The 24,120-nt window shown below is 42.7% G+C and overlaps 1 protein-coding gene across 1 annotated transcript; it reads right to left on the bottom strand.

Annotated features, from left to right (window-relative positions):
- Window positions 1-18,427: 18,427 nt before the first annotated feature.
- LOC311508322 (extracellular matrix protein 2) lies at window positions 18,428-20,903 on the bottom strand. The gene is made up of 2 exons (XM_084573031.1): window positions 20,754-20,903; window positions 18,428-19,792 (listed from the first exon to the last, which is right to left on the bottom strand). The coding sequence occupies exons 1-2, from the start codon at window positions 20,897-20,899 to the stop codon at window positions 18,694-18,696; spliced, it is 1,245 nt and encodes a 414-aa protein (XP_084429157.1). The 5' UTR covers window positions 20,900-20,903; the 3' UTR covers window positions 18,428-18,693.
- Between the last annotated feature and the right edge of the window lie 3,217 nt (window positions 20,904-24,120).

Here is a 24,120-nt window from a genome sequence, read left to right as displayed (position 1 = left end):
CAAGAGTGTGCAATTAAAAAGGCATTAAGATATTGTGAAAGCGGTGCCGGGGAGGTCAAACTGACCAATTGTTTTTCTTATTTAATAGCGTCATTAACTTTAATTTTCTTCAATGTGGTTTGAGTTCATTGTAATCTCAACCAAATGACCGGAGCTGCTTTATTTCCTGCGCTAACGTCCAGTTCCAGCAGCCTTTTTTCATGCGAGGAACACAAACATTTGGAGTGCAATCTGTGCTGCAGTCAAATGATCCTTCCATAGTGGAGGAACATCATTTTCTCATTACTCATGTCCCCAAATCTGCAGTGGATGCAGGATGAAAACTGTTCATCCATTAAGTGAAGCCCTGCCCCATATGCCGCTGCGAGTACAAATGTTCACCGGGAGTTTGAGAGACTTCATTAATCTCCTGCATGGGCCTGGATATGTTCGGTGGGCATTTTTCTTCTTTCCATTTCGGTCTGTTTCTGATTTACTGGGCCTGAGGTGAGCAGCCAAGCAGCTCTCTTGTCTGCCAACAAAGCGAGTGTGACCCTTCCAGAGCCATTTGGGTTTAAACAGATATGTCGGCTGCCAAGCTTTTTAGTGAAAGGAGCTTTGAGATCTACAGTACATATCTACGTTCTCCCTCAGTCTTCAATTCATTAAATGTCATGGAAACAAAACAAAGTGGAGTCTTAACTCGGTGGTGCGTTCACGGTCGCTGATGATCCACAAAGAGCTGCACGTGCCAAACGCTGCACGCCAGTGTGTGCGTCGTTCAGTTTTATTAGATGCACCGCCATTAACATCACATGAGACTGGAAAATCTTTAGGCATCCGAGCTTATAGGTCATTGGAAAAGTTCAATAATGTATATTTGTGACGCACAGCGAACCTTTAAAGATCTTTTACCAATCTCTGTGGTGGAAATTGAACAGCTGCGCTCAGAGGATGTGAAATGTAATCCTGCAATTCAAGTGAATGTTAAGCTTTCAACTTTCACAGTCCTTACAGATTTTGGAAAAGACTAGGAGCACACACTAACAGACTAACTTTGGGAGAATTTTGTATGAGGACTGAAAGACCGTGCAAACTGCAACCAACTTTCGCCATCGTTGTTTTGATATTCCCACTACTTCCTGTCGTTTTCTGACACCATTTTCTTGTGTCCCACCCTCTCCTTTCCATGTGTTTGCAGTTGGGTCGGTAATCAGTTCACACAATCCAGATTCGGCTCAAAAAATGCAGACATGTCAGTCAAGTCTGATCTTTTACCCTCACACACTTGCAAATGTTTGCGCCAACTACCCAAGCCGACTGTACCCAACTAGTGCAGGCTGGTGCAGACTTTGCCCAACTGGGTTAGGGTTACAGTTAGGGTCGTTGGCCAAAAATGTTGTAGTGTGTCCTCATCTTTAAATGGAAGGATGAACCTTTCATGGCTTCTTATTCTATTAAGGCATTTGAGTTCACAAACCATTGAAACATCAAGACTTTTTCATGAACGTACTGCATAATCAAACTTGATAAGCTCAATCTCTACAAAAAAATATTACAAATGATTTCTTTGTTTATGAGACTGAAAGTCTCATTGAAGGATGAAAGGAATCTGTTTTGAGTTTTACGCTAAGAGCCAAATGTCCAACATTGAGTTTTTTCTCAAGGCATGCATGTTCAGACATTTGTTTTTCCCAGTGGCAGCGCACCAAACGTGATCTTGAATGATTATCCGCGTTGACGAATTAATACTTCTTGACAGAGCTTATCCAAAGCCAGGTCCTAGTCAGCATTTTGTCAGGATCGGTGACGCACGGCAACACGATTGATTCTGACATAAACACTCGTGTCACGAATCAGATAAAGATGGCAACACATTTTGACTTAGCAGAGGCACTTCATCTCAGCATGAGATAATGATTTGGCGTAAAAGATTTAGATAATCCCCTATTGTATCATAAAACATCCAGCGGCATCAGGAGACGATAAACAAGGGCACATGAATACTTTAAACATCTGCTTAATGTTAGTGAGAAGGTGTGGTGGCATTAGGCTAGGTGTCAGATATGATGCTGCGTGTGACGCCAATATGATTTCATCTATAACCAGCGAAGAAATAACTAGAACCTCAGGGCAAAAAGAAAAAATGTTTGTTGATAGATTATGTCTTGATTTGACCTTTTTCTCAACTTGAATTTTTAAAACACCTAAAACAAACCGATTCTCCCTCCAAGCCAAATTGAAGGGTGTGTCTGGTCCCTCCACACAACATCTGTTCAAACTGGCCTGCCAATTTCTTCCCGGTGAATATGTCTTAACGTTTCAGTTCATATTCAACAGCAGACATGGGATGAGTTGCGCAAACAGTTGAGGTGATAGGAAGGAATGTAAATGCGTTGAGAGGCATGACTGGCATTTACAAAGCAAAGCTCGGCCCTGGGTCTGGGATGAAAACAGATCTTTACAGGCATATTTTTTTTTAACAGTAGGCTTTTGCAACATTATATTTGCAGTCAAACTGCAAAAAGCAAATTGCTGAACGATGAATTTGAGCGTGCATGATTTGTAGATGGTGTCACCCTATGTGTAACGGTATGTCAGGTCACCCCTATGCCTCGTTGTAACATTTTCTCATATGTGCCTATAATCTAATTAGTGCAAATGTGCAATTTATTCAGACTAACTGCAGATTTACACCATTTTCCCTTTGCAAAATAGCAAGAATATATGTGCTTTAGTGGAAAAGGCCGTCTGTAAAATGGGTGATGTCTTCACCAGGCAGTCCGGGGCTCTCGGGTGTCATTTGGCCAGCCAGAGGCAGAAAGCGTCTGCCTGGGAAACCCATTACCAGCCTAGCCCTGTCGTGGCATTGTCAGCTCAGCATGGCAGAAACGATCATCCCTAACAAGGACTGGTTTGTGTCGGGCTGCCACTGTGTACATTTGAGTGAGTCACAGAGAGTGTTTATGGACCCAAAGAGTGCTAATGTAGTGATGACATTAGGGGAAAGAAAGAGAGTCCTGAGTGTAGAGAGCAGATGAAGTCATCACATTTCTTTTTTTTTTTTTTAAATATCCCCACGGCTAATAACACAGAATATGAAGTTACTCTAAAATGCAATGAGCCAGTGTCCTTTTGGACTCTAGTCAGCCAACTCTGTTACTTTAGAGGAAGTGCAGCTGCCAAATAATGAATAAACAGATGTTGACACACTCATGGACAGTCATAGTCATTCATTCATTCATTCATCTTCTGTAACCGCTTGTCCCGTGAAGGGTCGCAGGGGGGTCTGGAGCCTATCCAGCGGTCATTGGGCGAGAGGTGGGGTACACCCTGGACATGTCACCAGTCTATCGCAGGGCTAGCACAGAGAGACAGACAACCATTAACACTCACATCTACAGCCAATTTAGAATCAATGAACCTAACAAGCATGTCAGCTGGAGTACCCGGAGAGAACCCACCTAGACACAGGGAGAACATGCAAACTCCACACAGAACCCACAACCTTCTTGCTGTGAGGTATCAGTGCTAACCACCACCACCACTGAGTCGTCCAAGACTCGTAGTATTAAGCAATACTTAGGGCAGCAGTCCAACAGAGATAATCCTGTTCGGCCAGCACAGATGTTGTTGTGAAGAGTTGTTTCTTAAAATGTCAAATATCTTCAGTATTTTTTTCAGCGTAGCCCGAGAACATGAAGCAGAGCACCTCCAGCAGCACACAGCCAGAGAGGATGTAAACGAGCTGTCAACGAGACGAGACCAAAATGTTCCCGAAGCTGGAAAAAAAAACAAAAAAAAACAACACACCATACTTATGAAAGGGATTCTACACACACACTGGAAGGGTTGGTGGAGAAAAACATCTGTTTATGTGACAAGCAAAATGGCTGCAAACAAAGAAATCCGCCAAGTCAACATCCTTGATGGCTCATTCTCATGATTTCCACAACACGTCGAAAATGCCAGTATTGCTCAAGCTATGGCTTTAATTTAATTTCGCAAGATGGAAATTTTAAGGAGCAGTTCGCTGTTAACCACTTATTTGAAGCTTTATTTGTTTGCTGAACGCGAAGCTACTGACGGCAGATGTTAGCTTAGCGCACTGAGGGGAGCCCGGGTCCATCCAAAGGAAATCGCCTATGTTCTTGTAACTTAGCCTCTGGAGGCGAATGTTTCTTGGATTCCAGTTGACAGATTTGGGCCAAGACTTCCTGTTACTCTGCTGGCCATTGTTTGCAGTCTGACTAACAACCTGGAACAGAGTAGGAGGTTGAAAGACGACGTCCATGCCCACCAGACAGTTCACCACTACAGCGGTCTACAAAAGTGACGTGTTAGCTTGTCCGCCGACGTTGTATAACTGGGTATTGAACCTCTTTAGCTCTTTAACACAGTCTGTTTATATGCATGCGACCAAAGCCCATTCTGTCTTGGTGTTGAATTTTGAATATTTTGTGTAACCTTGTTTGGTTTTTCTGGTGTGTCCTGTTTTGTTTTGTGATCAGTTTTCTTGTTGGGTTTTACTTCCTGCCATTGTGATGCCACTCACCTGTCTTGCATTGTGTCTTTTGCCTGCTCCTATCTCCTCATTGGTCTCTCGCTGTTCAGTTCCCATGTTCTCGTCTTGGTTTTGGTCCTTACCTGTTTTGAGTATTTCCCTGCAGCGCCTTAAAGGGGAATTACCGTTTTTTACAACCTGGACCTTATTTCTTGCGTAAAATGCAATCGTTTACTCACCCATATAACTTTGCCACCATTTGGAGTCATTCGGAAGATATTTAGATCCAGTGGAGCGTCGCGTATATCCATATAGTGGGAATGACTGGGGCACCGAAACGCAGCCTCTAAATATCGCATTATCTGCCGCAAAACTCGTTCATTTCACCAATATTTTGTTATGATACTGTAGTGCTATTCCCCGTCACGGACAGATTTTGAGTTTTTATCAAAGTAATTTTGCTCCTTGCTCCTGCCTCCCCTTAGCATCTTGCCATTTGGGTCTTCCCTCCCATGCTACTATTCCTGACACATTCAAGCTTTCGGGATCAAAATCTTTGTCCACAGATTCTGAATATTCAGAGATATCCAAAATGCACGTACTAGTGCACCAATTAATATCTTGGCATTATCGCGACTGGCAAGCAACCGTTCCAGTCACTGCAGCCTGGTCATGTAATGACTTGCTCCAGTGCTTGTAGGTGTTATGCTAAGCTAAGCTAAGCTAATTGGCCGATGGTCGTACCTTCAAATTTAACATACACTATGAGATGCGACAGTGATATGAATCTTCTTGCAAAACTTTTGTCAAGAAAGAAAACGAGTTCAGAGACTTTAAGTAGAATTTAGCAAGCCACTATTTATTTTAACTACTTTTTAATGTTTTTTTGAACCCACATTGGACCTTGTTCTTCTCCTCGTTTTTTTCAGGGATGCAGTCAGAACTCATACAGAAGTCTTTATTTCGTCTTCTTCGTTTCACTATAACATTGCTCTCTCTCTCTCGAACCTCAGTTTCTGTGTGTTTGAGCGTTTCTGTCTGGTTACTGCAAGCGGACCGCTGCAGCCTGAATGAACTCAATCAGTGACTCGGCCAAGTTTTCTTTGCTACATTTGGCTAAATTTTCAGCAGATCCATTGGAAAATTTTTACCAAACATCTTGAACCATTAAACATGGGAACTGTCTTAACATAGTCATACACTTTAATAATTGACCCTGCTCTTGGAACAAGGCGCAATTACAGGGAGTACAAGGGGAAAAAGAAAGATTCCGCAGATATAATCAAATACACATAAAACTGCTAGCCTTGGTGCTCTTGATGAGCAGAGGCTGTGTCCAAAGTTTAGTTTACTTGAACTTTTCTCTCTTGTTCAAACATGCCTATGAGAGAAAAGATCTATGCGGTATCTCTGGCCTACATAGTCCATCATAAGCCATCACAGTCCACGCCCTGGCTTGGGAAGATCAGACTGTGTCCGAGCTTTTGGGCAAACACAAGGTCAACCATCTTACTTTTCTGTGAATTCAGGCCATATGAGTTTTAAGTAGCCAGCGTGGATTAAACAGAGAGGATATGTTTGTCTATTTTCATCCGACAAAACACTTTGTACTGCATATGTTGGAGGTCCGCTCCCTGCCAGAATAACAGTTGGATAGACTGATGGCTCTGTTTGTATCCCGAGACAGGCTTTCCCGTTCCATCCACGTTTATCATTTCGTGTGCCAGAAGAGCAGCGGTCCAACTTCCCTTTTTAGCTTTTTAAGTTTATTTCATCAGTGTGGGATGGGACCTGCAGGTTGTTACGGAACTGCAAGAGACTGGACGTGGGAGAAAGAGAACAAAAACACAGACGAGGAGAAATTTGTCTTTTATTTTCTGCTTCCCTGAATAAAATTTATAACACATTGTTTATTCTTTAAACTGACAGAATGATTTAATGTTTGTATACTTTGGAAAGAGGATTCTTCCTCTGTTTTTATGTGATACCGTGTGCTTGCTCTTCACTCGCCGTTTCTCAGTGATATCACAGCATAACTATGAAGCCGTATCCCCATATCTCACGTATAAAAACACATGCATCCACATTCAGAAATTCCAAAAATCACATGGGGGAAGAAAGGGAATTGGACGGATTGCGTTTCAGGTGGTCGGAGTGCTCGCTCGATTATGGAAAAATGCTTTCGAGTACTTGTCACGTGCGAGACACATGTTAAGTTCAGAACAATGATGAATACTGCTCCGCTGTTTCGGTGCAGAGGAGAAAGTAAATCTGCTTTTCGAGGGAGTGAGTACAAGACAGAACAACTGGCAGAGAGGAATTAGCAAAAAAGAGAGGGTGTCGGTGGAGCCAGTTAGGTGTTGGCCAAATCTGCTCACTCCCAGACTCCCAATAATTTATCTGCGGTTAATGCCACACCAATTTTGCATGGAACGGATGAGATGTGGTCGAAAACCCTTTTCTCCAGTGCTCTCATGACGCTGTCTAGTTTCCAGTACTGCAAACACTCCGAAGCTTCAGAAAGCCCCATGTGTGTTTCAGCCCGAGATGAAATGAAATATTCTTGGAGTGGTCACCTATAACCAACTCACTGGTTTCCCAGCAGCCAACGTATGGCAGGGAACCAGCGCATTGGAAGCCAGTGACTAATACTGTGCTCACTGGGCTGCAGCAGTTTGGATCCAGAACTTCTGCCTGGCTGGTTGAATCTGGATATTTTAGCTCTTAAAAAGACCGGCAGGCCAGAGGATCATTGAGTTGCTCTTGGATCTGTGTAAGTTTACTCTAGCGTCTGCCCCCATTCTTTCCACATACTTCACATTTTCACATCCAGGTTTGCAGTATCTGTCCTGTCTAGAGTCTCCAACTGATGGGAAAGACAACCACACAAAAAAAGAAAAAAACCCACAGGTGTAGTCACAACCACTTTTCCATCTTAAAACCTGGCAGGATAATGTTAAAAATAAAATACCGTCCCGTTTTGCCAGATTTGACACAATTATAAACAAGTATTATTTTTAACCTATTGAATATTTTCCTCTGGTTACACACTCTACCCGTTTGCATTCACCCTCTCTCAGATGGCTGCGTTATAAGTGCCCTTGAACCAAAGACTTTGAGTTAACGGATGGCAGGGCGGATGATTCAGAGAACATCGTGTTTTGATTTAAGGAAATTCAAGGAAAATTTACAAGAAGCGGTTAGGGAAAAAAAACACTTGCAGATGCTACAGTAGGCGGCAGAGAGTAGCATAAACTCAAAGTCTCTCAAACAAAGTAGAGATCATAGGTAATTGGTCAAAATGTGTAGGCTTCCTTGTTGTGACTCATCAGAGAATGGACATGGGCCTTCTGAGGGTGTCCTGTGGTGTCTGGTAACACATTGTTGTTGTTAGTGGGGGGCCTTTGGGTCCTATGGGTTGAGGGGAGGGGCCTGTGTGGATCAGGCTTGTTCCAGTGTATCCCACAGATATATGATCAGTTTGGGATCTAGGGGATTTGGAGGCCAGATCAACACCTTGTGCTGTTCTTCATGTTTTTTTGAGTTGTTCTTAAACCGTAATCTTGCTGGGGATGGCTGCTGCCATCAAGGAGTGTCATTGCTATGGGGTGGGGGTGTCTGGGCTGGTCTAGGTGGGTGCTACATGTCTAAGTAACATCCACACCAATGCCAGGTCTAAAAGTTTCCCAGCAGAACACTGAATCATCACAAGATGGTCAACGTTATTTACTTCTCCTGTCCGATCAGTGTATAATGTCTAATAGTGCTGGAAGAACTTTGTCAGAAAAGATCATGGGGGACCATAGGCTAAAGACGTGAATGTTTAAAAGCTAGTCAACAAACAAAAGAGACCACTGGTTACAATAAGGGACACGCAGGATCCAGTGCTTTTGTGGGATTAGAAATCAAAATATCTATATAATATAAAATATAATGGCCTCTGCCACATCATTTACAAAGATGTACCAAGAAAACCAGCGCTTCAGACAAACAGATCATGTACTCCTTTCAATACGACAATGTTGAGGTAAAGGGGGGTCTCAAGTACAGAGTTCTGAATCAGAACCGCAGTCGTGTTCAAGAAAGTTCAATCACTCGTTGGCGTCAGATGTGAGACATCCAGGTCAACCGACTGGGGTGGTTTCCCATAATCCTCCCGTAACATTCCTCCCTTTCAGACTCTTTGATGAGGCTGGAAGAGGGGGAAAAAAATAGGCAGATGTTAAACTTGGCTATAGCATTTTCACATAAAAACACGGGATGAAAAATATCTGATTTAAATAACATTCGGTATCAGTGTACAACTGAAAATGTTTGGCAGCTATTTCACGTTATCTGGCACAAACAGCCAGTCGGTCCATAAATCCTGCGTTGCTAGGTTTTTATGATCAGTTGCCTGTTACGCTGCGTAGATTTTGCATTTGGAAAATAATATATTTATAAATTAGGTGTGTCTCTTACATCTCAGAGGAATGAATCTCAGTGCCAAGAGATAAAATTATCATAAATAGAAAAAATGCCACAGTGATAACTTATTTAATACCACTGTCAGGATTGATTGCTTTATTACCTGAGCAGAATCAAATAAGATGCAATGACACAATAGAAAGTATTTTAAATAAAGGTTCTTGTTTCACTCCCTGCTCTAGCTTAGTTAGAAGTCGCAGAAGTTTGTTGCATCTGTTTTCTATCTCTCAGCTACTCCTTTCTGGAAACTTTCCTCTCTGATGAAGAGTTAAGTGTATTATGTTGTTGCCAAGTGTTGCTCCAGTCTCTGCTGATGCAGCAAGAGTAGTGGATCTCTGCAGAGGGGATCAAAGTCAGCGGGAATTCGGACGAATGTGTAAAATAGGAGTCACGGTGTCAAGTAGAAAACTTTTTAAAAACAGGAAACATTAATCACATGCTGTTTTATAGCCAAAACACAACCTAATAGAGCGACATTGGTAGGGGAACATCCAAATAAGGCTCGCAGAGTGCTCTGCTTTTTGAAATGGCTGTTATGAAATGTTAAAATTATTACTTTGTTATGGTGAGCAATGAACTGAAGACCCATTTAAGATGCTGTTAGCAAAATCAGACGGCCCTTTTAGGTAAGCTTCTCTGTGCTGGCTCTGGTGAAATATAAGCCATGATGAATGAAGCTGAAATATCCACTGTTACATGGGTTGTTGCAACCATTCATGTTCTCCCGAGGATAAAGCATAATCTGTTTGGTAATTGTTCTTCTTGGGTTTAGGATGGATTGCCATTGACGCCCACCTAAAAATTTCCAACTAAAAAACCCCCAATACCATATTTTTTGGTAGAATGAGAACAGAACGTCCCTACTATATAAACAAACTTAATTTTGTGACTACTTCATAAAAGAACTCCCAGTGAGTCGGTAAACTGCTTTTAATGTGAAGCTGCAGCCGTAGGAAATGTTTGGTTTGCATCAAGAGAAGCCTCTGAACCCATTCTGTATATAATCTCACCGCAATTCATCATCCAGATATCTGTTTATAGAGATGACATAATATGTAACTTAATACCACAGTTCATAATAATGACAAATGTACACCAATCAGGCATAACATTATGACTAATATCGAGTAGGTCTCACTGGTGCCTCCAAAACAGTCGTGACTCATCAGAGAATGGACATGGGCCTTCTGAGGGTGTCCTGATTGTTGTTAGTGGGGGTCCTTTGGGTCCTATGGGTTGAGGGGAGGGGCCCCTGTGGATCAGGCTTGTTCCAGTGCACCCCACAGATATTTGATCCATTTGGGATCTAGTGAATTTGGAGGCCAGGTCAACACCTAGGGCAGTTTTTCATGTTTTTTGAGTTGTTCTTAAACCATTTTTTTTTGTGCTCTGCCATCAAGGAGTGTCATTGCTATGGGGTGGGGGTGCCTGGTCTGGTCTAGGTGGGTGCTACATGTCTAAATAACATCCACACGAAGTAATGCCAGGTCCAAAAGTTTCCCAGCAGAACATTGTATAGCCACAAGATGGTCAACGCCATTTACTTCTTCTGTCAGTGGTTTTAATGTTGTGGCTGATCGGTGTGTATATTGTAATACTTTAATCAGTGGCTTATAGGCTCACTCATCATTGTGTTACCTCATTTGGCCATCGGTACTGTCTTAACAAACACTTTCATACATGAAAATATTCAAGACAATCTCTTATGTGGCCAGATCTTGTTTTGGAAAGAACCACAGGAGTGAGTTGCCAAGTTAAGACTTAATGCATTCATGGAAAAATTACATATATTTACCGAACGTCATCCTTGGATTACATAAACTGAGAGTGATTTGAATCAAATATCTTTTATTTTTATTTTAAACCAAGCCTGAGCTTTAAAAATAAACAGTGCAATGTAGCCCAAATCAGATAAAGGGAGAGACACTGATGAAGTCACCTTGTGCAGCAACAGTGTTTTCATACAGATAATGTTTGCATCATTTCCCCCAGTCACTTTAATGTCTGTCATGATAAACTCCCTGAACACCAGCCAGCTCATTTTGCTGTCACATTAATATTATCACATAATCCAGCTCACCTATCGTGCTTTTGTTAGCGCAGTGCCAAATTTGTCAGTCTCACTGAAGTCGGCGATGACAATCTTTTGGACGAACTCCCAGAGGAAACCTCAGAGTGTGTCTGTGCACACCTCACTGCTCTCTATCATATCCTCTTGTGTTTAGACTTGCCTCTCTTTCATCAAAGCACCCAGTCGCCCGTGCCTTTGGCTGCCTCACCTTTCCCTTAGCCTGCGTCACATCCTCCGCCGCTCACATTAAAGCCGTGTAATACTGCGCTGTGATCAGAGAAAGAAATCACCTCTAATTTGCCATCTTGCTGCCAGCGCTGGTAATTCACTTTATAGGTGTCAAATTAGAGGCAAAACAGGAAGTGGAACCAACTCCGTCGTGTCAGTGCTAGGTGACAGAATGATTTGTGGCGTGAGGGTGATTTGTCGACGGCTCTGTGAAGCTCTTGTAATATATTCATGTCATGTAACGTGCTGCAGGTTAGAGGCCTCGAGGACTTCTGAGCAGTTCTTTCCCTACATCCACTTTAATGACTCAGCTGGCTTTGTCTGCCTTACTTTCTGCTCATTGACATTCAAAACAGACATCAGTAAAATGGGAGTGGGGGAATGATTGCTTAGGTAATGTCTACTGCTCGGCATGGAAAACCCTCTGTTCTAGGAGACATGCACAAGTAAAATAAAACGTATTTGTTCAAAGTGCCCAGTTTTGCCTTTGTCTCCGTTTCTTAGCCCACTATTTTTAGGATCTTTGTACAATGTTTAGTTTGACCTGATTTACTGCACGCAAACCTGTCTAGACTTTGATTAAGGGTGCTGCCATGGTAACAGCCAACACAGGAAGCTGGGGGAACCAGGGGAAGTGCTTCCTGAGGGTGACCTGGTTTATGGATTTTCGGTGTCTTGCGCCTGGGGCAGGCAGATGTTTGAGGACAGAGGAGAAACTTGAAACACCTGCAAAAATTATCTGCGCAAATGTGTTCGTTCAGATGCCACTGGTGATGATTATTTATTTTATGATTCATGTAAAAGACTTTCCCTAAACTGGAGTTACTAAAAGTTGGTCCATTATTTTAAAGACCCTATAATATAAAATATAGTCGACGCACCAAGCGGAATGCCATTAAAGCTCGTCTGTGGTTTTGACATGTTTTCAGTCCCTCCTGGAGGACACCTGAAGGCTTGAGGGCTTTTCAGTTTCACCAGCCTGCCAGTTTAAAGTCAGGAATTTTCTAAAAGTCAATTTGGTAGATTAACCTTTGACTCGAGAAAAAGACCAAATGAAAGCCAAAGAAGACAAAGTGTACTAGCAGTGGACATACATTAGCTGACGCACCTGCAAAACCTGAGTTTTTCTCCAACTCTATTCACGGACTCTTTGATGTACAAATAATTTAAATAGATTGTAAGCATATTTTATTTCTATAAAGTTAATTAAGACCACATACATTCAGAAAATACTTCGCATAAACTCAACCTTACTGACAATTTCCACTAAATACCACAAGGGAAGGCTGTTAATATGAGCTTTTCTCATGAACACAGTAGTCACTTCCCCACTTTAAGGCAGCAAAGGCAACTGTTGCTGTCTATGCAAAAAATTAACTTCCAAGGCTTCCACGTATCATAGCTCTTGTCCCCTGACCTTTCAGATAATTTCTTTTTTTGAGGCTGTGAATACTGCAAGAGTTCATAAGGACTCAACCCCATTTGAAGGCATCAGAAATGTTCAAACTGGAAAGAAACAAGTAACATAATAGAGGACTGTATCGTCTGCGTAACGTGTAATCGGCAAATCACGTCCAGTAGAGACCGATCGATTTGATTGGTTTCTTCCTCACCAGATGCGCAATTTATCTGATAAACTCTTCATGAACAAGTTCTTTTTGGCAGAAAACAGCAGATTGTCCTCATAAAAGTCAAGAATGATCAATATCACCATAAGGTTTTGATAAAAGAATATAAAGATTATATAGGTGCTATAACTGTTTGGCTTTGACCCAGGTGTAAAATCACTGAAACCAGACTCCAGTGGACTTAAAATCAGACACTTGAGAAGAACTACAGCAGATTAAAACTTTTATTTTACATTTATTCTGTTGGGATTATATGAATCAATTTAGAAACACTTCAGGAATAAGATCGTAAGACGCCGACAGATGAGAGGCAAGGATCAAAGTTGTCGTCACTAGGTAGGCTCCATTGCACGTTCAGTAATTGCTGTTTGCAGGAGTCGAGTCCCCGAGCAAACAGTCTCAGACAACTGGCCAGCAGCAGGAAAGTCTCTCGAAAGCTAAACAGACATTGACTTAATCGTAAACACCTATCAGATTTAATACCAGGACGAGGAGAGGAGAGTTGCCTGGTGGCTTCATTTTATGTAAATTGAATCGCCATCCAGCATTCCAGGTCTGAGGTGGAACGTGTGAACAAGTTTGAGCAGTATTCCTAACTTTGCAAGGCTTGGATATTGAGCATTTATTCCCCGAATACAAACGGGCTGCAAATGAATAACGAGTTATTGTATTTCATTACTTCCTACGACCACGTAACTCTGACTGTTGGACACCTTCGGTTGAGGTTTAAAATCATTTCCACATAAATAATTCAGTGTGACTAAAAAAAACACAAAACAGTTTCCATACAGAGGTTCTGGCAAAGTAAAGGAATTCCAATTTGAAATGTGACCCAAACCCCACTTTCCTTTCTCTAAAAAGTTGACTGATTGGTGCAGATATCTCCATTTATGTGCTGATTCAGTAGTTTTTTGGAGGGGATTGTAACCAGACACTATCTCTGCACTTTCCTTCAGAGCAAGATGTGCAGCGTTTCTACAGATGAGGAACATTCATAGGCCCCCTTGTGGAGCCCCTGAATAACATGTGTGCACAATGTGTGTGTGTCTGTCAGTGTTAGAAAGCAATACGCTGCACTGCGTGTCCTCGTTAAATAGAGACTGTGAGTAGGTCTGAATTTGCACAACTGTAAAATCTGATGATATACATTCTGGAGATGTGCTTTGTGTGTGACCGAGAGTAAAATATGTAAATTGTACTCTGTTGCGTGTGTGTGTGTGTGTTTTGTCAGTGCAGCTCCAGACCAGAACCATATGATGGGCTGTAAGTGTGTGCGTGTCTAGAGGTCCCTCTGGCTCCCATGGTTTCTCTCGCTATCCCCTCCTCCCCTCACGTTCTCCCCTCCCTCTTTTCCTATCCCGTCTCTCGTCTGGCTCAAGCGCCACCTCCCTTTCGCTCTGGAAACTGCTCCGACTCCTCCGAGCAGCCATTTTAACTCTTCGCGAGGACTTTTGCATCCACCTAAGATTAGGATTCAGAAGGGAGGTCACGGCGGTCAATCCTATCTTCAATTTGGGCTTAAGGTTAAGATTAGGGTTTGCTTTGATTTAGGGTTGAGACGGTGGAGGTAGTGGAGTTTGGGTTGGGCTTAGGGGGATGAGTGCAGCTTTAATAAGAGGTGTGTGTGTGTGCAAGAGTGGAAGAGAGAGACACATGGACAAGGATCCCTACAGTCGCATGCATTCGGTTACTGTATGTGAAAAAAGCCAGCCACAAATTACATGCTGTCACTCTCAACGTTACTGAAACACATCCATTTAATTTATTTGCATTCTATAAAATTATTCCTTTAGCTCATAAAACTTTCAAATTTCTTTTTATGTCCAAAAAAAAGTGATTATCCAATATTTTTGGGCATCACAGGGAGGAGGCCTCGAATTTTTTTTTTACAGATCTGAGAAAGAGACACCGCTCAGTCAGTCTGTCTGTTCGTCTGGAGGGATCACAAGCAGGGTGTGGTTTAATATCCTGTTCTTTTCCTTTCTGTCTTCCTGTTCTCTCTTTTCATGGTCCGATTCCTGCAGCAGCCTGATGAATGTTTCATGAAGAATTAAACGAGCATCAGTGTTTTTTTTTGTCTGAAATTAAAAATCCCCTTTAAGTGTTGGAAATATGGGAAGGTGTCCACTTTACTTTCTGTTAAGGCAGCAAAGAAAAGTCCACTTGATGCACAATGAAGAGTATTTTCATTCCCTTCCAGGGAGAAGACTGACGGTTGATTAATGGCGATGTGGTTTTTTTGGCTTGTGCACTATACGATCACTCTGCACAGAAGTGCAACAGCCTTTCTTGTGAGTCACTGCCCTCGCTGCTGCTGCTGTTAATCCATACCTCCTGTTGGGATAAGCTTGAATATGAGAGAGCATCCAGAACAGGATACAGCGGTACACAAATAAATTCAGCCATCTGCCAGACTGCTTAAATGAGCACATGAGTTCAGACGCTGTCAAGGGAGCCGTTCCCGAGATCATTATGTATCCCACGCATGAACACCAGATGACCGCGAAGACAAGTGTGCTTGCAGGTACAGTGTGTGCAGAAATTGAAACACAATCTGGTTTTAAGGTGAGTGAAGGGGAAAAAAAAAAACGTGCAGGGCAGAAAAGAGAAAGCAGGGAGGTGGGTTTCCAGCAGCTTCAGGTAGACGTGGTGTTGTGATACAGGGTCAGGGTCCTGCTGGACCGTAGGGAGGTGCTGGTGAGCTCCCTGCCCCAGCCAAAATTCTTCCCTTCTGGACACGCACGGAGCCAGTGGAGCCTGGATTCATCCTTCAAGCCCTCCCTCCCTCCCTCCTCCTCTCTCCTCCACTCTCTCTTCTCTCCCCTCCCCTCCTCCCGGCGCTCCCTCTGGCCCCCTCCTCCTGCTCCTCTCTCCCTGGCCCTATGGGTGCAGTGCCACGTTGCTGAGTGAACTTATTAGAGAGGGAGAGAAAGAGGGAAAAGGGAGAAAAAGTGCAAAGCACCTCCACGTGGGCTAATGCCTTTTTTTAATTTCTGCTTTGCTTTTCTCTTAAAAGAAAAAATCTCCATTTATCATCTTTTATTTAAATTCCTCCTTCTCATCAAGTTGAGTCCTCTCACATTATTGCAGGATAAGTCTATGCACATCAATCTTATGACTTGTGCATGTGTAAGTATGTGTTTGACTATTTGTGTGCCTTAAATATACAGGTTAAGGTGAACTTCCTGCATCGTATACATTTAAACTGTCAGTGTTTATTTTTTTTTTTCTTGTTTGACAACTGGAAAAAAGCCAAATTCTCATTTTAGCTTAAAGCATCAGAACTGTTTTCCTATACCTTATCGCCATCTAGTGGCTATTTTGTGAAGAACATGTTCACATTTTGCAACTTTTTACTGTACTGTTGGCATGTTTACAGACACCTAACTTGGGAGCTCTGTAATAAAAAGCATTACAAGACACAGATTGCTGTAGTTCACCCAATTTTGACAACTTCTGTCTTGCTGGTTGGATGCTTAACCATGCGCCAAAATGGACATGGTTCTAGCAAACATTTCAGGTGTGTTTTAATTCACTTCACTTTAATTCACAATACAAACTGTCTCAAGATGCTTTACAAAATCCGGTCTGTGCTTGAACCCCCAGAGGTTCAAGGCCTGAACCCCCAGAGCAAGCGTGAAGGCGACGGTGGCAAGGAAGAACTCCCTTTTTGACAGGAAGAAACCTTGAGCAGAACCTTAAGCTCATATGGAGGGACCCATCTGCCTAAGGCCGGCCGGGTAGGGACAGAAAGGAGAGAGCAGCACACAGAGGTTAAGACGCCATACAGTAGTAGCACAGAACTGCATGAGTAGTAACAGAGAAGAAATTAGTTAAGAAATTAGAGGACATGTGCTCAGTGCATCACCCCCCAGCAGCCTAGGCCTATTGCAGCATAACTAACGGATGGTTCAGTCCAGCCCTAGCTATAAGCTTCATCAAAAAGGAAAGTCTTAAGCCTTAACTTAAAAAGTAGAGAGGGTGTCCCAAACTGGAAGCTGGTTCCACAGGAGAGAGGCCTGATACCTGAAGGCTCTACCTCCCTTTCTACTTTTTGAAACTCTAGGAACCACAAGTAGGCCTGAACTTTTAGAGCGAAGTGATCTGTTGGGATGATATGGTACAATGAGGCCTTTTAGGGCCTCTTACTCTCATGCATATCATTACGTGGCCGCCCGTGTAAAGCTGTTTGTTCCACACTGTCGCTCATCATCTCCATCGTTTGACGTTACCCAGATCCTGACAGGTTAACGGCGTTCTTGTCCTTGTGACCTCCGCACAAACACGTGTGTAAAAGCACCCGCTTTGACTCATTTGTTTGTGGAAAATGGTGGTGGAGCATTAGGACAAGTGTCCATTTATTCACAACGAGGAGCTGACCTCGGAGCTTGAAACTGTTGCATTGCACCATTGGCGGTTCATTTTCTTAATTATTTCCCTGAAGGCTGCACAAACAAAGCTCAAAAACAGCAAATGAGTTTCATTTCAATAAAGAATTCTGCAGAATATACTGGGTGTCTTAAAATCCATGTACAACAGAATGCTTTGACTAACAGAAGGAAACACACATTTATATTATTAAGGCGGTAAAGGCAGATAGAAAACGGACTGGGTGGCTTTTCTACAGCACTTTTTATTCTGTAGTTGGTTCGTGTTTGTATAGATGTATGGTCCATAGAAATGCCTCATGGCCAAGAACAGTAAAACAAAAAAAAAAAAAATAAAATTTATTATGGAAACTAGTAGCCTACATACTAAAAAAAAATACATACTGAAAATTAAAAGCCTAAACACGTCCCGTAAAGAATAAATCATGCTTCTCAGTCACACGATCTAACACCCAAATGACATCTTGACATTTACTTTCAGTGCAACTGCTTTAATATAAAATAAACCTACAAGACAATATCTACGAACACTAATGACATGGGTACATTATTGTGTTTCAGCATAGACGTAATTTCACTTCTGATTTTTTGGACATTTTAAGATTAATCCTGAATATTTATTTATTTATTCAATAATACACAAAGAATACAACACGTTTTTTTGCAGATTTAATGTTTTAATTCTGTTATTTTCTGCTTTGTGTTTGACTGTTTCTAATCTGAGGACGTACAAAGAAGGAAGAGCTCTACAAAATCTATTTCTACGTCCACACTGATCGCTGGATGATTGGAATCGCCTGTGCTCTGCTCTTTATAAGACGACTTCGGGGACCCATCTCAATCTCTAGCGCTTGTGTAAGCCTTGTCATATTGTCCATGTTGACTCGTAATAAATATTCTTTCTGTAACATGAAACGTAAATACTTTTCGACAGCTGAGGGGCCTGTGACAGAGTACCCGTATAAATCAACGGTGAATATGAGCTGTATTTTTTACTGCAGTAAATGAAAACCAAATGATTTTCTTCTAAATTGTTGTGTTTTGGGGAAACAGTCGTAAAAAAACTGCCAAAAATGTCTATAATAGATTGGAAGTTTGGTAATCAAATAGCTCTGAATATTTGGCCGCACCTTCCTCCATATAAACTATTGTTCTGTAAGTCTGAAGGGATGCTGGGAAACCAGTCATAAAAATAGTCAGAGAGTGAGACATGAGTGGGTCCCACGCAATAAACTGAATTTCACACACAATAAATATTGTTATTCCGTTTCAACACTGGTTTCTGGCGAGAGCAGCCGCACTCACCGCAGGACTTGGATATCAAATTCAAAGTAGAGGTGTCAGTGACATAGAAAAAAATACATTTATTTAGTCGAGGGAATGAAAAGTCCAAGCAGCACAGCTGTTTTAATCTTTTCCTTTATTTGTTTAATAGAAGTGCACCACCTGGAATCCCCGTAAGCATCTAAAAGCTTGTGCATCCAGCTTCCCCATATCAATTAAGTTGTGCTCCAGTTGGACTCTTACAAGCCTGCTGAGACTCGGAGTTTTATTACCCCAGCAGAAAGCGTCACGAGGCACTGACTGAATCTTGTTGTAGGTTAAAGATACCGAGTGCAAACCCTGAGGTAACTGTCTAGGGACCTGCCGCAAGGTGTTGCGGCACAGGTCTAACTGGTGCAGGACGGGTAACGTCCTGAACGCACCTGTTGCAACTTTGAAAATGTTATTTCTCGCCAAACCGAGGTGCTCCAAGTTTCTCAAGGTGCTGAAAGCTGCTTTCTTTACGGAAGATATGAGGTTGCCCTCCAGATTTAGAGTCTTAAGTGACAGAGGAAGATGTCGTGGTATTTGTTTTAGTCTGTTTCCTTCAAGGTTGAGGCTTTCCAGATATGTCGTATTGAGGAGGGAATCTCTAAGGAGGCCGTTGTTTGTCAGTCTGTTTGTGCTCAGATCCAACACCACCAGCCCTGATATCCCATTGAAGGCTCCCTCGCGGAACTGCTCAATGAGGTTCCCTTTGAGGTAGAGCTCCCTGACGGACAGCGGTAACCCTAGAGGGACTGAGGTCAGCTGGTTGTGATCCAGGTTCAAAGTGCGCAGGTTGCGGAGAGGAGCGAGCACTGCGTTGGGGAGGGATTCAGATTCATTCCCCAAGCTGTTGTTGCTGAGGCTCAGCACCAAGAGGCCAGGACACTGGGCCCAGGCCGCCTCCGACATCACCTTCAAGCGGTTGTTGTCCAGGCGAAGCTCCTCGAGAGAAAATGGAAGGTCAGCCGGCACGCTCTGCAGGAGGTTTCTATCCAAGTAGAGGCGTTTCAGAGCTGGGACTCCTTCAAAAGCTCCTTCTATGGCGCCATCTGTGAGACGATTGTTGCTCAGCACGAGGAACTCCATGGAGACGTATTCATTAAGCAGGTCCAGCTGGATGCTGTTTATGTGGTTATTCATGAGAAGGATGTAGCGGGCGTTATAGGGAATGCCATAAGGAACATTAGCCACATCTTTGTCTGAGCACTGGACCACTCTGGAAAACAAAACATGAGATTAATGGTACGCTGCACATCTCCAAACCTCTCTCAAATGAATTAAAAGAATAATTGACATTTTGGTCAATTTTTGGGACTGAATTTACTAAGCTAGCTACCAACAGATTGGCACAGGATGCTGATCGATCTACACCTCTGTGGATGGCTTGAGGCCTAGCGAGAAGGACTGTTGTGTGATCTTGTTATATCACTATTCTTTTGGTATCTGACTCCATTGCAACTTAAATGACATACATGTCTAAAAGCTGCAGCTACAATGTAAAGACTGTTCCTTTGTGATCTTCTGCAACTACAACAACACCCCTTGTGTATGTTTGCAATGACAAATGTAAAGATTTTGGATCAGAAAATTGAGAAAAGCTGATCAGCCATAACATTAAAACCACTTACAGGAGAAGTAAATAACATTGACCACCTTGTGACAATTCAGTGTTCTTCTGGGGAAACTTTTGGGCCTGACATTCATGTGGATGTTACTCAGACTTGTAGCACCCACCTAGACCAGACCAGGCACCCCCACCCCATAATAATGACGCTCCTTGATGGCAGCAGCCATCCCCAGCAGGATGCAGCCTGACACAGGCCCCCCCCCCCCCACCACTAACAACATTGTGTTGCAAGACACCACAGGACACCCTCAGAAGGCCCATGTCCATTCTCTGATGAGTCACAACTGTTTTGGAGGAAACAAGGGAGACCTTCACAATATTAGGAAGGTGGTCATAATGTTATGCCTGATCGGTGTATCGCCAGTAGTCAGTTTGCTGAGCTTAGCATGCTTTTAGCATGCTAGTTACTTGAAATGTGTATTTCAAAACCCCAAATTATTACCTTTTAGAGTATGAGACAAAAAGTAGATTGCAGCAGCAGATGGACTAAAAACTATATTAAATATTTTCAATATCCTCCGTCACAAATTCTGTGTCCTAAAGGCCTTACCTTCCATAGCAAGCGCACTCAGGTGGGCAGTAGTTGTCCATGAAGTAGGGAAAATATGTCGTTGGGGTGGTCTTCTTCTTCTTCTTCTCTGGTGGCTTTTGGGTTTTATTGTCCTTCTTCCTTTTCTTCTCCCTGGACTTCTTCATTGTCCTATTTCTGCTGCTCTTGTTGGTTTTCGTTGGCCTCGCTGAAGGTGTCTTGGCAGTCGTGACCTGCGGTTTGGTCACTTGTGTTTGGGGAGGAGAGGATTTATTCTGCTTCGCTGCAACTTTGGTGCCATTTTCCGCGCGTTTAACAGCTCTGGGCTTGCCCGCAGATTGCGCCGTGTGTGGGTCGAGTGCACGCTCGCCCAGTTTAGCAGTGGATATATTTTGATTCGATTGTTCTTTGGTCGTTAAATCTGTCACTGTAATATTTGCTTCTTTTGGTTTTGGCTCTGCTGCTAGGACCATGGCGATAAATTCCCCTTCTTCTGGTTGATCGACTGTGTTTATTTCCCGTGGTTTCAACAACATGTTTTTGACCATCTCATGGTGTCCAGGACTCGCTGTTGAGTCTGACATGTGGCCGATTTGTGTAGGAAGATTTACGGAAGGTGAAGAAAGCCGAAAACTAACTTTGGTGTAAGGGCTGGGAGGGTGAGAGGAGACTGGAGGAACGTGTGTGGGCGTAAGAGGAAGCGGAGGAGGGACATTATGATCACGAAGAGGAGGATTTTGAGTCTGAGTGATAATTTGAATTGTGGCAGGGATCTCTAACTCCTTCCTCTCAGGAGCAGAGGACGTGCTTAAAGGAGGTGTGAGATTGTTAACCACCATCTGATCTTCCTTTCCTCTTTCTACCAACTCTTTATGGTTAGCATTTTTTATGCCCTCCACCTTCTCTGCCCTTTTCTGCTCTACGATTTCCTTTTCCTCCCTGTGAGTGCCCCCATTTGTCTCGTGAAGATTAAGCCCTGCCACTAGCTTGCTTTCTCTCTCCTCCTCCTCTATTTCTGCCTTCATTTGATCACTTTTCTTTAGCTCCACTTCCGTCTCGTCACGCTTTGCTTCCTCTTGCATCCCAGTATTAGGACTTCTTACATCTTTTCCCCATTTTTTTGTGTCATCTGTCTGAAATGTTTCTACCATCACGCCCCCAAGATTAGTTTTAGAGCCAGGAACCAAATTCAGCCTGTTTTCTCTCATCTCAAACCTATCGTCTGTATCCGAAGAGTATTTCTCCATTTGTGTTTCTTCTTGTGAAACTGTAGGAGATACCTCGGGTCTTTCTTTGAAATGCTCGTGATCCCTGTCCAGCATTTCCTGCGTGATTTCAGTCTCTTCCTTGATCTTTTGCCTCTCTGGGTCCGTCTGTGAAGTCAGACCTTCTTCTTCTCCCCTTCTTTCCTCCACGGTCTTCTCATTCTTGACAGGCTTCCACGCGGGGTCAGACTCCGGTGCGTTTCTCTCCCCCTCATCTGTTTTCCTCATCTCCACGTTTCCATCATTTCCTCTCATCTCCGCTGATATGGAAACATCTCTCGGCCGCCTGTCGCCTCTGTCCAGCTCGGATATCTGGGCGAAAGTCAGTCCTGTTGCACAATTCGGACAGAAAGTTCAAGTCATTCGGATACATCCTAGCACAACAGCAATGAGAATTTATTTGAATAAATTCATGCAAACTCTCATGAAACATCTCAACAAATCCTTAGTCCAACATGGTGCTACTTACTGGGATGCAAAACGTATGAAAATCCTGAAGCAGTGAAGAACGTCAGCAGCAGTGCGAGAACTTCCATTTTATCTGTTGATGGACAGAAAGAAGGGTGTTTTTTGAGGCTGTCTTCTAAATAATTGGCTATAATTGAATGGTTTTACCATAATGATCTATTTAAGATACAAAAAAACATATTAAACATTGTTTTGACGTCTTGATTTTCACTTATTTTTGAAGACTTGCTTATATTAAGAGGACTTTAATTTCAAAATCTGCCTGAAACCACATTTTAAGTATTAATACAATACATTTTTCTGTGTTCAACAACATTTGGCGACACATATAAAGCAGGAAACTATTCCTTATTTTCCTTAATAACAGTTTTTCTTGTTCCTTTCTGTGTTTTCTCACCTTCAAATGTACATTCTCATTTTCTCACGGTATACCATGTCAGTGATTTCCTACGTAATTCTTTATTAACGGAAAATTTCTACAAACAGAAAGCCTGAACCCCAAATTATGGGAGAACACAATTAGAAACATTATTATATTACACTTTTGAGATGTCTCACAGGTGACACAGCTGAGTCATTGTTCCACTGATTTACGAGAAGAGCTTACCTGTCATGAGCTTGGCCTCCTTAAAAGTGTCTCAGAGCCGACCTCCTGCATTTGTCTGCGTTTTTCCGGTTGACCCTACACCTGCCTCTGCCGTATGGAACCGGGAGTTAAAAGCTCCTGAGCCGGACAGTCCAGAAGAAATAAGGCAACCTTTGAACCGCACACGCCAGCCCCTGCCACGCAGAGCTGACTTTAACGATCCGTTTCAGTCCCCTTCTTTGTACGGAGGCTTTTCACACACAAGCTCTGCGTGACCCGTGGGCAATGACTCCCGAAATACCTCTATCTGTAAGAGAATTCTCACACTTACCCTCAACGTCAGAGGAATCCGAAAGGATCAATAGCGGGAAAGAGGGGCAACTTCGGGAAGAGGGGTCAGAGGTGACGGCTGACTTTTACAGTGGCTTCTGTTTGCCCCGCTAAGGGGAGACATTAGCATCCCAGTGGTTATACGAGGGTGACAAGTACTGCAGCTCCTGGAAACAGCCCGGCCTTTGACCCATATGCTAATAATCTAACTGTACCGCATAATGTCTGAGGACTGCTGATGCTAATGTGTGGCTTTATAGAATTAAGATGGTCGTGGTCAAGGTTTAGTTGTGTTTTTTTTTACCCTACAGCTTTAACCTATGTTCTTAAATTAACTTTAACTCACTAAGAGCTTACAAAAATGCTTAAAAATTTACTGAAATGAAAAACATTTTGTGTACTATAACTGGTCTGTCCTTTAATGTAAACGTACTTTAAACGAGCAAAGACAGATTTTATTTTCAACAAATCATAAGGACTGAATTAAGGTCATTTTTGCTTTCGCTCGGCAAGAGAATAGCAAACTAATTCATGACTCATGCCTCACTGCACAGATAATCATCACAGCAGTGAAGACAGAAATTAAACGAGGTATGCGGGGAGGATTTCTGATAAGAGCTACAGCTCGTTATTATTTTCTTTATCACTTAAAATTGCCAGTCGGTCCTCTAATTAATTGAAGTCTCTATTAAATTACTACTGTTGGTAAATATTGAAAAAAACAGCCATCACATTCACA

This window comes from Chelon labrosus (assembly GCF_963514085.1).
Source record: "Chelon labrosus genome assembly, chromosome: 23".
Lineage (NCBI taxonomy): Eukaryota > Metazoa > Chordata > Actinopteri > Mugiliformes > Mugilidae > Chelon > Chelon labrosus.
This window is presented reverse-complemented; position numbering and strand designations above follow the sequence as displayed.

Bases quoted from the DNA above. Each gene is read 5' to 3' on its own strand.
- LOC311508322 (XM_084573031.1), bottom strand. From the start codon at position 20,899: ATGAAGAAGTCCAGGGAGAAGAAAAGGAAGAAGGACAATAAAACCCAA. The intron at 19,793-20,753 runs GTAAGGCCTTTA...TTTGTTTTCCAG, and splicing joins GAGTGCGCTTGCTATGGAAG to AGTGGTCCAGTGCTCAGACA.